We start from the raw sequence: 14,104 nt of genomic DNA, 5'->3' as shown, positions 1-14,104 counted from the left end.
CACTATTGGCGCTTGCTTCGCAACGATATTCTTCGGTGCCATTTTCTAAGCTTAATTTTCGTTCACATTTCACACAAAGCTTTCTGCCGTATTAGACTGATTGCAAAAGTCCCGACCACTGATTTTTCCATGTTGTGCTCTTTGAGAACTCGGAAATTTAAATTTCATCATCTAATCAACTTAATTTTTTTTTTTTTACTTTAATAATTTTCTAAACACACTTAAGCAAGCTGGATGATAAACTATGTATATATTTATATTTGCTAATTTTCATTGGTAGAATTTTTTACGTGGCGGGCCCCAAACCCAGCGCACAATCCTGCGGAGGGGATGTTTCGCCTTCTCACTTTAGCTCGCCTTCAAACGGATGTTCTTAGGCTACCCAGAGGATACTTGGTCAAAGACCGGAAGTAGTGAGCTACTTGAGTCATATGTAAAAGAATCGTGTCTGGCCACTCCCAAGTGAATGGCGATCAGAGAACTTTCCTCACTTGCGTGAACTTCTACATATGACTCCATCCTCCCGCCGTTAGTTCTGCTTTCTCCAGACTGGACAAGGAAGCAAAACAAATGGGTCTGGCAGTGAACGAGGGCAAGACGAAATATCTCCTGTCATCAAACAAACAGTCGTCGCGCTCTCGACTTGGCACTCACGTCACTGTTGACAGTCATAACTTTGAAGTTATAGATAATTTCGTCTATCTTGGAACCAGCGTAAACACCACCAACAATGTCAGCCTAGAAATCCAACGCAGGATAAATCTTGCCAACAGGTGTTACTTCGGACTGAGTAGGTAATTGAGAAGCAAAGTCCTCTCTCGACAAACAAAAACCAAACTCTATAAGTCACTCATAATTCCCGTCCTGCTATATGGTGCAGAGTCTTGGACGATGTCAACAACGGATAAGTCGACGTTGCGAGTTTTTGAGAGAAAAGTTCTGCGAAAGATTTATGGTCCTTTGCGCGTCGGCCACGGCGAATACCGCATTCGATGGAACGATGAGCTGTACGAGATATACGACGACATCGACATAGTTCAGCGAATTAAAAGTTAGCGGCTACGCTGGCTAGGTCATGTTGTCGGAATGGACGAAAACACTCGAGCTCTGAAAGTATTCGACGCAGTACCCGCCGGGGGAAGCAGAGGAAGAGGAAGACTTCCACTCTGTTGGAAGGACCAAGTGGAGAAGGACCTGGCTTCGCTTGGAATATCCAATTGGCGCCACGTAGCGAAAAGAAGAAACGACTGGCGCGCTGTTGTTAACTCGGCTATAATCGCGTAAGCGGTGTCTACGCCAATTAAGAAGAAGATATATTTATATACAAAGGGTGCTTTTTAAGAGCTGATGTAATTAGTAGAGGACTCTCTGTCAAACCAGCTGTCAAAATAAAAAAAAAATTATACATTTGACCCAAACTAACTGTAAACTTCAGCTCTTTGCTTATCGAAGTCACTAACAATAGTCCCAGTGCTAAAGGGTTCTAGATCCACCAGTCTATTGGACAAACTTTCGATGACCGCATTTTGCCAGGAAACGAACCTGTCAATTGTGGCCGTCCATAGTCATATTATTTGGCTTAGATAGTCAGTCATCTATGTCAATTTTCTCCACTGATAAAGTAGATAGGACTGAACAATTGCTAAAAAGTCATAAATTAGACCCTATAAAAGTTTTCAAAAAATGCAATGACTGTACCCTCTATGCTCTGTTAAAAAACTGTATAGTGTATCATAAAATTTTAGAACCAATAACGCCAAAAAAAATATTAAAAATTCCACTACTTTTCCGCAATTAATTTTTGAAACTCTTCACCTCCTAAAATACACCTTTTATATACACTCTGTAACCCATATACATGTATACAATCAAGTATGTGTGTGTTACCGAAATTCTGCGGTCTGAAACAGAATTTGTCATCGCCCGCCACCGTCAACATTTTAATAACGGCGGCGACATCAAAGGGGAAGACACACCGGCATGTGCGTTCCTCCTTTTGCTGTTAGCTTTTGCGTGTGTAAATTTCGCTTTTGAGTTTTCCGGTCTTCGCTTCTCAAAAGAGCGCAAATTTAATTCGAATTGTAGCGGAGTTGAGATTTTCGCCGAAATATTAATTTTTTACTTAAATATTAAGCGGAACTATACTTTAACATCAACATGCTTAGTAGCTAAAATGACAAGTACATATAAATAATTTATTTATGATACAACCAAGGAAATAATTGAAAAATTTCTAAAAAATTTTAGCTTTTTTTAGAGACTCTTCAAGAGCTCTTCTCACACTTTTTTGAACTTAGTTCGTCGAGAGAGGACTTTACTTCTCAATTGCCTATTCAGTCCGAAGTTGCACCTGGCAAGAGTTATTATTCGTTCGTATATATGCTGACGTTGTTATTGGTGCTAATGCTAGATCCAAGATAGACGAAATTATTCACCAAGTTTAAGTTAATAGTAGTGGTTGGTCAATAGAGACGTATGACATGAATAGTACATACAATATTGACTTCTTTAGCTTGAAGAGTCTGGTTTATTACTAAAGAACAATGACTACAAATAACACCACAAGAAATAATGGTGTTAAATCACAATTTCTTGGAGGCCATGCAATGTCAAAATTTCTTAAAATGATTGAATCTTCAAACTTTGTTTGCAATAATGAGATTGCGGCACGTGCTGTGCGACATGTAGCCCTGTCTAGTTGGTACCAGATGTTTTCAAGATTAGCTTCTTCGAATTACGGCCATAATCATCGATCTAAGCCGCTCTCCGTTGACAGTAACGCTGTAACCAGCCACATTTCGTAAGTTGATTCCACCAGACCAAAATCACACCAAACTGAAATATTACGTTGTCAAAAAAGTCTTGCGGTATTTTCGCTAGTAGGCGCTGAAAGCGCATAGTTCTAGTTTTATTCGTCGCATCGGGTCATGCTATACCTTTTTGGAAAGCTCATTTCACGCGCTTCACACAAGTTTGATTGATTGTTTCTTTTAAGTCATTTGTGAGTTATAGCGTCGCAAACATGGATCAAAACAAAGAGAAAATACGGCATATTTTACAGTACTACTACGATAAAGGCAAAAATGCATCTCAAGCCGCCAATAAAATTTGTGCAGTTTATGGACCCGATACAGTTTCCATTTCCACAGCACAACGATGGTTTCAACGTTTTCGTTCTGGTGTAGAGGTGGTCGAAGATGCGCCACGCTCCGGAGAAGAAATAATGGTGTTAAATCACGTCGAAAATTGCGATAAAATCGCTGAATTGGTCGGAAGAGACCGGCATAGTAGCAGCCGTAGCAATGGTCAAGAGCTGGGCATGAGTCATCAAAAATTCATTTCAATTTCAATAAAAATAAAAAAACAAATTCAATAAAAATACCGCAAGACTTTTTTGACAACCCATTTTAAGGGTTGTTCATGAATAATTTGTGGATTTTCTTTGCATTGGCAACGACAGTTCTGTTTATTTACCGCACCACTCACATAAAAAGGAGCCTCATCGCAGAAAAAGATTTTCTTATACAAATAGTTATCGTTTTCAAGTTGTTCCAGGGCAAAAACAGCAAATTGACGACGTCCACGGTGACCCAATGGCTTCAGTTCTTGAGTGAGAACAATTTTATATGTAGTTCTCTATCTAATTGGCACTCGAATAAAATGCAAAGAAAATGTATGCTGGAAATCTTCAACAATTCGACGAATAGCGAGCACAGGTTGACGGGTGTTACGGCCATAAAATGGTGAAAGCGCACGAAAAGTTTCTATTGGAAAATTTTAACAATAAAATTTAATAATTTGTAAACTTTGTTCTTGCGTATATCTTGATGAAATTGTACATTTTACTGAATATAATGAAAAAAAAATTTATCATGACATATTAAAATTGGCCGAAACGACACTTAAAAATGATATCATCCCTTTGGAAAACTCGGTATAAGCATCATCATGATTCACTTAGAGGTTATGGCTCTGTCTAAGAAATCAAGGCAGCCAACAGCGTCACTCTACAAGTAGATATACTTATACACATATTTTTCCTTTTCAAAGTCAATTGTCATATTTGACATCAAATATATATACATACATACAAATATACCCACGCAAACACGTGCTTATATTTATGAAAAAGCTACAATTAGGTTGTCAAAAAGAGAGGACAATTGAGAGGAGTCAAACCAGCTTTGTGTGCATAAAAATATCCATTATCAGCAAAAATAGCAAAAATGAAGAGAATCGCTTGCATATTTCTAACCTAAATCGAAAATCAATGTCAGGCTTCCGCCCAACCACGAAATTTCCTAAAATCTAAGGCGATTATAAAGCATAGGTGTGCGTCACAGATGGGAGGTAGCGAATGCTGTGGCGCATATACTTGTATAGACTCCACCAACGTCACTGACTGGTTCGGCTCTTTTCAATATATTTGAGTGAGCCTGTGTGTGCAAGTGAGGTATAGCGATAGTCGCTGCTACACAGTTCCAACAACAAATCGATTGACTTTAATGTAACTCGTTATGTGTGCACCTTTGTTACTGCCATTTTGTTAGTCTATTTTTGGTGCTCAGTTAATGCCAACTTCAAAACATGGTCGTTATCAATCGTCGCACAGTGGTTACAATGGGGATACATTTTTTTAGCTTCTGGGTACTTTTAACATAAAATAGGGAAGTTAAAGCAAAGTATTTCAAAAATATTCAGAATTCAACATTTTGTTCCCACATATGAAGGAATCCCGAATCCGCCGCCTTAAGTGACATTTGGGGTTTGACAATTATTTCGAACAACTAAAATCAGTTCGACCCTTCACCGACTTATGGCCTTGAAAAACACTGGAAATATTCCCTGGGGTTAGGTTTGTCATGTGTATGATCTGTTCAATTCAAAACTTTCATCATATGTATAAAGAACATAACCTAATATCCATGAAGTACATAAAAGATATAACCGTTTAATGAGAGGAGTACGATGATAAGTTATTATCAAGGAACTGTCATAAATGTGATCATGTCAACTGACCCGATTGTAACGTCAGTAAAGAACGGTGAAGTTATTTTCTAAAAATTAATGTCTACAACTTAGCGCTTTATATGACAGTGAAACTTTGCCTGGAACTCAGACCATTTTACTCTAAATTCATTTTACCCAGAAATTGAGGAAACACGCTTCGTTACAAATTTACTTCCAATTACAATTTTTCGAATTCGAATTTTAATTTTCCAAATTCGAAATTAAATTTTTTTAAATCGAAGTTACATTTTTCGAATTCAATTTTGTATTTTTCGAATTTCGAAATTAAAATTTTCGAATTAAAACATAAGTCTTTCGAATTTCGAAATAAAGTTTACGGAATTAAAACATAAGTTTTTCGAATTCGAATTTGAGTTTTTCGATTTCGAAATTAAATTTTTCAAATTCGATCATTGATCCTAATATATGTATATATACTTTTTCATTGTAATATCAAAAAAAATTATCGGGTCTGGGGATAAAATAATGCGTTTAGGATTATCAAGACGGTTATTCAAACTCGACAAGTGTCTGTTTGTTGCGAAATTCAGAGCTATGGCAATAGAAAAAAGTATAAAAATTTTTTTCGAATTTGAATTTGAATTTTTCGAATTTCGAAATAAAATTTTTCGAATTCGAAGTTAAATTTTTCGAACTGAAACATAATTTATTCTATTTCGAATTTCAAATTTCAATTTTTCGAATTCGAAATTATATTTTTCGAATTCGAAATTGAAGTTTGGCGGCTTTGGTTTGGTGCGAATTACGGAGCGATGGCAACATTGGTCTACTTTTTCTTACAAAACGAAGTTGGAAACACAATTTCGATGAACGTTGGATTGCACATACTATAAATATATTAAACGATTCTTTGTGGTCGAAAATTTCAGATATGCATCTAAACAAGCTTTAGTTTAAGCGCTTTAGTGAAGTCTATGGAAGTTAAGACAAAATTGAAAGACACTATATTTCGGAAGGTGATTTTGTACTAAAAAATTTACCAGACCCGAAATGACCTTCCGTGGAGTTTTTTGAGTGAAGCGCCGTAGAGCTTCGATTTTTTGTAAACAGTCTTTAAGAGTTCGTGTCTTATGGTGAATATGGTTCCGAGCATTCGTCATGCCGTCATACTTCCAAATATATTGCAAGAGTACTCGGGAACATATTATTACCCACCATGCGCCCCCCTTTACTATCATTGCCAGAGTTGTGTGCATTTGAAAGTATAAATAGATTATTTCGCTAAGCGATATTTTCCCTTCCCACAACACTTGCACCGCTGGGCGTTAGAGATCACAAGTTGCCCGCACAAATTCAATGTCAGTTAGGAGTCTCTACTAAACACACATGCAAACCGCATCACTCGCACCCATGCTACGATTAACGACCCTAGGCTGTAAGCTGAATACCTACCGAAACTGATTTTGTTTTCCCTCTTTTGTTTTCTTTTTTTTTCCTCGCCGGCGTTGCTCTTCTTTTCGGTCCATTGAACTTGTCACGGACGCTTTTTGATTTCTAACTATCCAATGTGTTGCTGATACTGTGCTCTATGCTATTGTTGCTAACAACATTTTGCTGTTGCTGCTGGTGTTTATCTTGTTATTGTTGCTGTTGTTGTCGTCTGAAAGGCATTCACGTTCGAACAAACAACAAAACCGATAATCACTGAACTGAATAATTTGATTTCTTTTCAATGGATTTTTCTGCAACTTTACCACTTCTGGCTATAAACGCTATGCTGCAGCGGCAACATCATATATACATACATACATACATATACAATATATACTTATATATGCTTACATATCTATAGACATAGGTATATAGTACATAATGTATATGCTTTGCACAGCCACTGGCAAATCTAACGGATTTCTGCTGAATAGCGAAATCAACAAAATGTAGCGAGCGGCTTGCATACACAGACACATAGCAATAAGCAGCATTAAACGCTTAACAAAAGTGAGAGAAAAAAACTAGTTGAAGCAAACGCATTGAGCTGAATTTGTTGAACTTTTACGTTGGTTTTGTCGAGCTGGTGTATTTTGCTCAGTTTTTATTGACTTCAGCAGCAGAGCAGGAGAAAATGTTACGTCCGGCTCATTCGCTGCACAATTTACGCATTTGCAGCTCAAACATACAAACAAATACCAGCTTATATATATATATATATATATATATACATATATATGTATACGAGAGCGGTCCGATAAGTACTTAGCCTCATTGCTTTATAGCGCTTCTACCGCATGAGAAAAAAACGAACTACAGCGTGTAGTACATTCTCGTAGACCGCTAGCGTCAAAGTTTCAGCCGAATCGAATAAGTAGTTTTGTTTGGAGAACGTATAGAAACGGTGGTGTCAGCGCTTTTAGAAAAATAGAAAGAAGCAATATAGCTCGACGATTCGATTCATTTTCTTGGACAAGAAATCGCGCACAAAACCCAAAATTTGAATGCTGTATGTATACGAGAACTGTTCTTTTTTGATGACTACAGCCAAAATTTGGTTTAAAGAGTTTCAAGGTCGTGTCACATAGATTTTTGAGGAGCCGGTCGCAAAGCTGAGCTGAAAACAAGTACCACGGAAGACATATTTTAGACTTGGCGCTTGAGGATACATGAGATAACTGAAAAAGGAATATTTTTCTCTCAAAAGATCGTGATTAGAGTCCGGATTGATAATTTGGACTTGAGGAAGTTGTCAGTGCGAAGGATGCCACTTTTGCTCCGAACTCAGGACCACAAATGGAACCATGTTATCACTTTACGATAGTGTATGATACTATTCAAGCACAGTACGTTGGAATTTCTTTATCATTTCGTGACGGGCGACGAAATATGAATTCAAAGATGTGCACCAGAGACGGAGAAATAGTCGTAACAGTGGATTTCACCGGCGAACTGATCCGAAGAAGTCGAAGGCTATTCTATCGTTCGCAAAGGAAACGGTCATTATTTTCTGGGATTCACGGAAGACGTGTTTAAGGCTTGGCGCTTGCGAATGCGCGAGATAACTGAAAAAGCAATATATCATTATCAAAAGATCTGAATTAATGTCTGAAATGATATTTTGGACATGAGGAAGCTGTCGGCGCGATGGCTGCCACGTTTGCTCTGTACTTAAAACCACAAAAGGAAAAGTGGGATCACTTCACAGCAGTGTTTAATACTGCACAAGCGCAGTACGTTTCTTTATTATTTCGTGACGGTCGACGAAATATGAAAATCCAAAGATGTGCACCAGGACGAAGAAATAGTCGAAACAGTGGACTTCACCGACGAACTGATCCGAAGAAGTCGGGGATAAATGGTTGGGATACACAAAGTATGAACTACAGCGACTATTTAAGGGAGCGTAAAACGGAAACAAGACTCTACTATGCCGAATTATTGAAATACATCTATGTATTTGGCAAAGAAAAAATGCACACATCACCATGATAACGCATTGACTTAGAACACCGTCATCGCCACAGCCAAACTGCCAGCTACGAGTTACAATCCCATCCATCGCATTTTTCAGATTTAGACCTGTGGTTCCTCGTTTGGTTTTCATACCTGAAAAAATTCACTCGCTGGTCAGTAATTTGAGACCTATCATAGAAGCCTACTTCGCAGACCTCCAGCAAACGTATTTTTCAGATGGTTCAGTGGTTAAACGATGTGACAAGCGATTCAGGCTTAAAGAGCCAATTTTAAAAAATAAAACGCCAGTTTTGAAAAAAATTTTAATGAATTTTCGACCCATCCTCGTATAAGCAGCATACCTACGCCATGCAATGCTAACAACAACAGCAACAGCAAAACCGAATGAAACAACAACAACAATGTGTAGTTTCTGCACCGGAAAAGGAAGTTGTAAGTGAACAGCAAAACTTAGATTCACACACATCAAACGCGAAACAATGAAGCTAAGAAATTGTAGCCGGTAAGCAGCAACTTCTTCTTCTTCGTTTGTTTGCAACAAAATCGCAGCAACAAAGTTGCTATTTTATTTCTACTTTTGCTGGCTGATGCATTCCTCTTTCTTTAGCACAAACAATTTGAGGAAATTACAAGTGGAAAAATCAAGAAAAAGAAAAAACGGTGAAAAAGAAGTAACAGTGAAGAGTAAAAGCTGCCAAGCGCACAGCTACAAAACAACAAAAACAATTACGAAAAACAAAAACAACAAGAAAAACAGAAGCTAGGAAATGCAACAACAATATAAAAACAACAATAAAAAGGAAAAATTACAACAAAACGAAGGAAAAACAACAACAAAAATATGAAAAATCAACAAAGACAGTTTGGAAAACAACAACAACGATAAAAATAACAACAAAAATTAAAACAACAAAAAGAAATGGAACAACAACGTTACAAATAGCAACAAAAATGAAAACAACAAGAAGAAAAACAACGACAACGATAAGTACTACAACAATAAACTTTAACAACAACAAGAACAAAGCAATAATTCACTACCCCGCCAAGGCTGCTACTGGCTGCTACACTTGCCACTCACAACTCTCCATCCGTGCGTCCGTCCGTCCGTTCGTCGGTCCGTTTGTTTTGCAAATGCGCTGTTATACTATGCTATGTGATGCTATACGCTGCAGTGTTTATGTTTATTTGCGAATTTAAGATCCTTTATTTGTGAATTTAAACTACTCCTCACCCCACGCCGCCTCCTTTGCTCATTTACGCTCGCTGCTGTTGAGTCTAGCGCAGCTTTTCTTTGTGCCACGCTCAGCTAGCGCTCCTTTGCTTATGTAAAAGTGTACTTGCAAAAGGTGCCAGCCAAGCCAACACAATATAGGAACAACAAACTAACACCAACCTCCAGCGGCAGGCAGGCGCTGGTGCTACACTGACGCTCCGCTCACTGAAATGGAAATCTGCTTGTGATTGCCAACACAGCGGCATTCAGCGCATTTAGTGGCGCGTTGTGCTTGTAGCCTTGCAACAGCGCCTCCGCGATTAAACCGTACTCGGCATCGCGGCATGTACAGCTAACTCATGCAGCTCAGCGAAATCAGCGGCAATCACTATAACTCTTGCCGCGCTTTGGCGCTACCGAAAAACACACACAACTTTGCGCCTCGGAATTTTTCGCTTTTATTTGTGTGTTTTTTGTTGTTGTTGTTTTTTATTTGGCATTTTTCTTCTTGTTCTTCTTCTTTTCGGTTGCAACTCATTGCATTGTGGCCACACTTCAAAAGTGTTCGGCGGTATTTATTTGCCCGATACCAACACACGCACACACAATATAGGTATATATAGGAATCAGTGTAAATAACTGCACATTGTTGAGTTAGAGAGTTGTGTTGGGCGCTCTTTGCTTGCGCTAGTTTTCTTGAATGATTCGAAATTCAAACAATTGCTGCTTGAATGCGCTAATTTGAGCGGTAATTGAAGATTGCTTGTTTGGTGTACCTAATTTTGTTTTACACAACTTTTGTTGATTTAATTAACCGGATTTGTATTGCATTACTGGCAATGCCATTCAAGAGATGGCTGGTTTTAAATCGAGCAAACTTTGTCTGGTTGCTGCTTAAGTTTGACTAAGGCTGATATTTACTCCAGAGAGTGATCGTGAAAACTGCATTTTTGAAACTTTATTGGATCAATAATATTTGGAATTCAGCGTAAAATACTCCTGAGAACTCTGTAAGAACTGTATTTTTATTAGCCGCTTTCGATTCGCCACTTCATTGCTCGCTACTTTTGAGAGTGGATCTATATAGATTCAATTTACATATGAAAGCAACGAATCAGTTGATGCCATTACAGGAGACCACATACTTAGATACATAGACTCCACAAATCAAGTACAGCCTTTAATTGCACCAATAATCGCTGACTTCATCTTAGTACGCCACTTATTAGAACCTTCCTCATAAATATATATTCTCTCCAATGGGATTTGCCCAAAGCAAGTAGAAAACCTTTGCTACCATCAGCGGTTATATCATCGAGGACTTTAGGGAAGCTATATTTCGATTCATTTGATTTATGTGACTATGGAGCCTAAGTATTACTTAAATTCCCAGAACTATTTCACAGAGGATATCAAAACCATATCGATATGTTAAATCATATTTAAATCCAAACTTCTTTTTCTTTAGTGTCGTAAATACCGCTTAAGCGGTTATAGCCAAGTTAACATCGGCGCGCCACTCGTTTCTTCTTTTCAAAATTTGGCGCCATTTCGAGATACCAAGTACAGCCAGGTTCTTCTCCACCTGATGATTTGGGCAACAGTCACTAGAGGGTTCTACAAGTTCTTGAAATTTTCTGTTAGTCGGCGCATCTTTTAATCATGTATTAAATCTCTCGACCAGCTTGTCAAGCTCTTCGTATTCACGTATTTCAACTTGTCTCTTTTTTTGTCTTCAAATGCGACTCGCTTCTCTCTTCAACTCTCGATGTCTGTCCCATCCCGTCCTTATTGTGATCGATTGTAACGTTGTGAGGTAGCTAGTCTGTGTTTTCTCTCCACTGCAACACGACACTCCTCATCGAATCAACCCTTTGTTCGCATTTTCCGAAAACAAATGGTTTCGTTTGCAGCTGTATGTAAGGAGCTGGAATTGCAGTTCCCTTATACCGAGTTGCTGATAAGTGCTATCGGAGAGCAGGAGACAAAGTCAATCGTTCGGCTGTCTGTTGTGATTGCAGCTTCTCGACGTCTAACCTTTCTGGTGTTTGTTTACGTGGGTTTTTTGATGCAAAATAGTAGTACGAGTCGACATTAGGACTTCTGAGCGTACGCGTATCTAAAGCATGCGAGACGTGTCTTCCGTCTATCACAACAAGATCGATCTGGTTGGTGGCTTTTCGACTCGGCGACGGTGTCTCTCTTCTGTCACCGCTTCTTTGTGGAACAGCAAAGACCTTCTCGTCTTAGTCCATGCCCCGTCCATCAAGTAGACAGTACTGAAAGTGGCGAATTTAAACTTAAACTTAACTTAAACTTTTGCAGGAGTTAATTAATGTGTAAGGATATCACTGCCAATGGTCTAAGTTCTAGTAAAAATATTTCAGTCAGATTGCGTTTATGACCCAAGATACGGACCCAAGATGCTTAGTCCCTTGAACTACGAAGCTTCTAGATATCTCAACTGAGTTCTAGATAAAGCCGAACAGAAGCAGAGAAGATATTCCAGCACCTTTCTCACACCTACTTTCCTGCACTTTCTACATGTGGTGTCATTAATAATAGTCATACGGCTCGTATACGAGTATGATGCCAGTAAGTTGTTATCTGTTACGAGGCCAGCAATAGTCCCGCAATATTTTCGAGACCGTGTAAGTAGAAATCTTGGCTGTTTTTTCCGCTCCCTTGCACATGATCCTGGAGATGCTGCATCGCCTCAGGCATTCCATCTCACTCTGAACTGTCTGTCAGCGTAGTTCCTAAAGTCGGTCGGTAGCCAAGTGGATGGCACTTTTGGCAATCTCATCCGCTATTTTGTGGCCAGGAACCCAGCTTTTGTGGCCTGGAACCCAGTAAATTTACAGCCCCTTTTCCGTAACCACCATATCTATTGTCTCCCTGCTATAAACGTATTTCATTGCTAATCGACGTATACATATGTTGATCATCTTTATTTTGTTTCCAACGTTGTAAGCTATCTGAGTCGTTTTTCTAGTGACAGAAAATTCTGTCTAAAAGATACCTCAGTATCGGTATCAGTAGATCAATGTGACCATTTCATTTGCCATTTTTTATGTATACGTTCATGATGTTGAAAGTTGTAAACTCCTTCTTCATACACAGTCTTTTACTGTAACTTGAAATCTTATCTCCTCGATTTCACCAATGCATAAGAACAAGTGAAAGGCGTCATGTTGGTCCTAACATCTTCTTACATGCTTAGAGAGCACCACTGGCCTTTTTCAACCTCTATCCCACATTGAGTTTCCACCGCAGTTTGCTGTTCAAAAGTTGTCCCAGGTGCTTGGCATGATCCTTAGTAGTTCACTTGATGCTATTGAGACTCGACCGAATTCCTTTTACCGGCACTTATCTCTAAGTTAGCCGAAATTGTACGATTTGTTAGTTTGAGTTCGTATTTCATAATGCCTACTGAGTTGAGAAAACATTTTGTTCCGGATTACAATAGCTGTATGATTTTCGAACAGAATTTCGGACATATGACCATCGCGTTGGTCTCTTGGTTTAAAATATTAATGCAAACTAAATACCTTTAATTTCGTCTTTAGCTTGACAAGAAAAGTCCAACGTAGATTGGCTCTATGCGAGCGCATCAAATGGGTCTCTTAAGAACTTTTCACTCTCTTGACTTAGCGATTTGCACGTATACGCACTCGACAAGCCCTCTAATCAATCCATTTTCTTCTTATTTTCAGGGGAATTTTATATCAAAATCAACAAAACCACAAGGCTGCGGTGGAGTGCTTTCGAAAAGCGATACAATTTCGACCAAATTTAGCAGGTAAATTATAACACATCAACTTGAATTTCCAAATATTCCAAGTTTTGTTTTCTTAAAACTCTTAGTACCACAAAACCAGCTACTTAAAACTCCAAATAGTTGACATTTTCCCCTTTATCCTTCCACCCATATATCATTATTTCCTTGCTCCCATTAATTATTTAATATTTAACGAAGTCATAGTAACAAATCTACATAAATATTTATTTTCTGTATAACCGCAGTGGCATTCCTAAATTTGGGCGCCTCACTTATCGCTCTGGGCAGATGTCGCGAGGCGGCACAAATCCTGAAGGAGGGCACCCAGCTGCACGGCACCGGCGTACGTGATCGCACAGCACATGACAATGCACGCATCTCGTCCTACCTGCAGCTGGGCGCGCTCTACGCCGAGCAAGGTAAGCTGCAACGCGCGCTCGCCGTTTACCGCGAAGCGCTGCATGCGCTGCCCTCGACGTACTATCAGCGCGACGTACTTTATAACCGCATCGGTGACGTTTTCGGACGCCTGCAGCAATGGAACGAAGCGGAGCGCTATCACTATGCGGCGCTGCAGTTGCAACCCAATCAAGTGGCGGCGCATCTCTCGTACGGCATAACGCTGGCGCGCAATGTAAGTGGAAGTGAGGCGGCATAGATTTCATATA

At 39.0% G+C, this 14,104-nt stretch overlaps 1 protein-coding gene across 1 annotated transcript in view; it reads left to right on the top strand.

The window, feature by feature from the left end:
* LOC126752755 (protein O-mannosyl-transferase TMTC2) overlaps window positions 1-14,104 on the top strand; it is a 269,008-nt gene that overhangs the window by 251,363 nt on the left and 3,541 nt on the right. Inside the window, exons 7-8 of the mRNA XM_050463721.1 lie at window positions 13,372-13,457; window positions 13,682-14,070. Of these exons, the coding sequence (XP_050319678.1) occupies window positions 13,372-13,457; window positions 13,682-14,070 (475 nt within the window). The remainder of the gene's footprint in view (window positions 1-13,371; window positions 13,458-13,681; window positions 14,071-14,104) is intronic.

The sequence above is a fragment of the Bactrocera neohumeralis genome, chromosome 3 (assembly GCF_024586455.1).
Source record: "Bactrocera neohumeralis isolate Rockhampton chromosome 3, APGP_CSIRO_Bneo_wtdbg2-racon-allhic-juicebox.fasta_v2, whole genome shotgun sequence".
Classification (NCBI taxonomy): domain Eukaryota; kingdom Metazoa; phylum Arthropoda; class Insecta; order Diptera; family Tephritidae; genus Bactrocera; species Bactrocera neohumeralis.
Note: the sequence above shows the minus strand (reverse complement) of the source record. Positions and strands in the feature narration are given on the sequence as shown.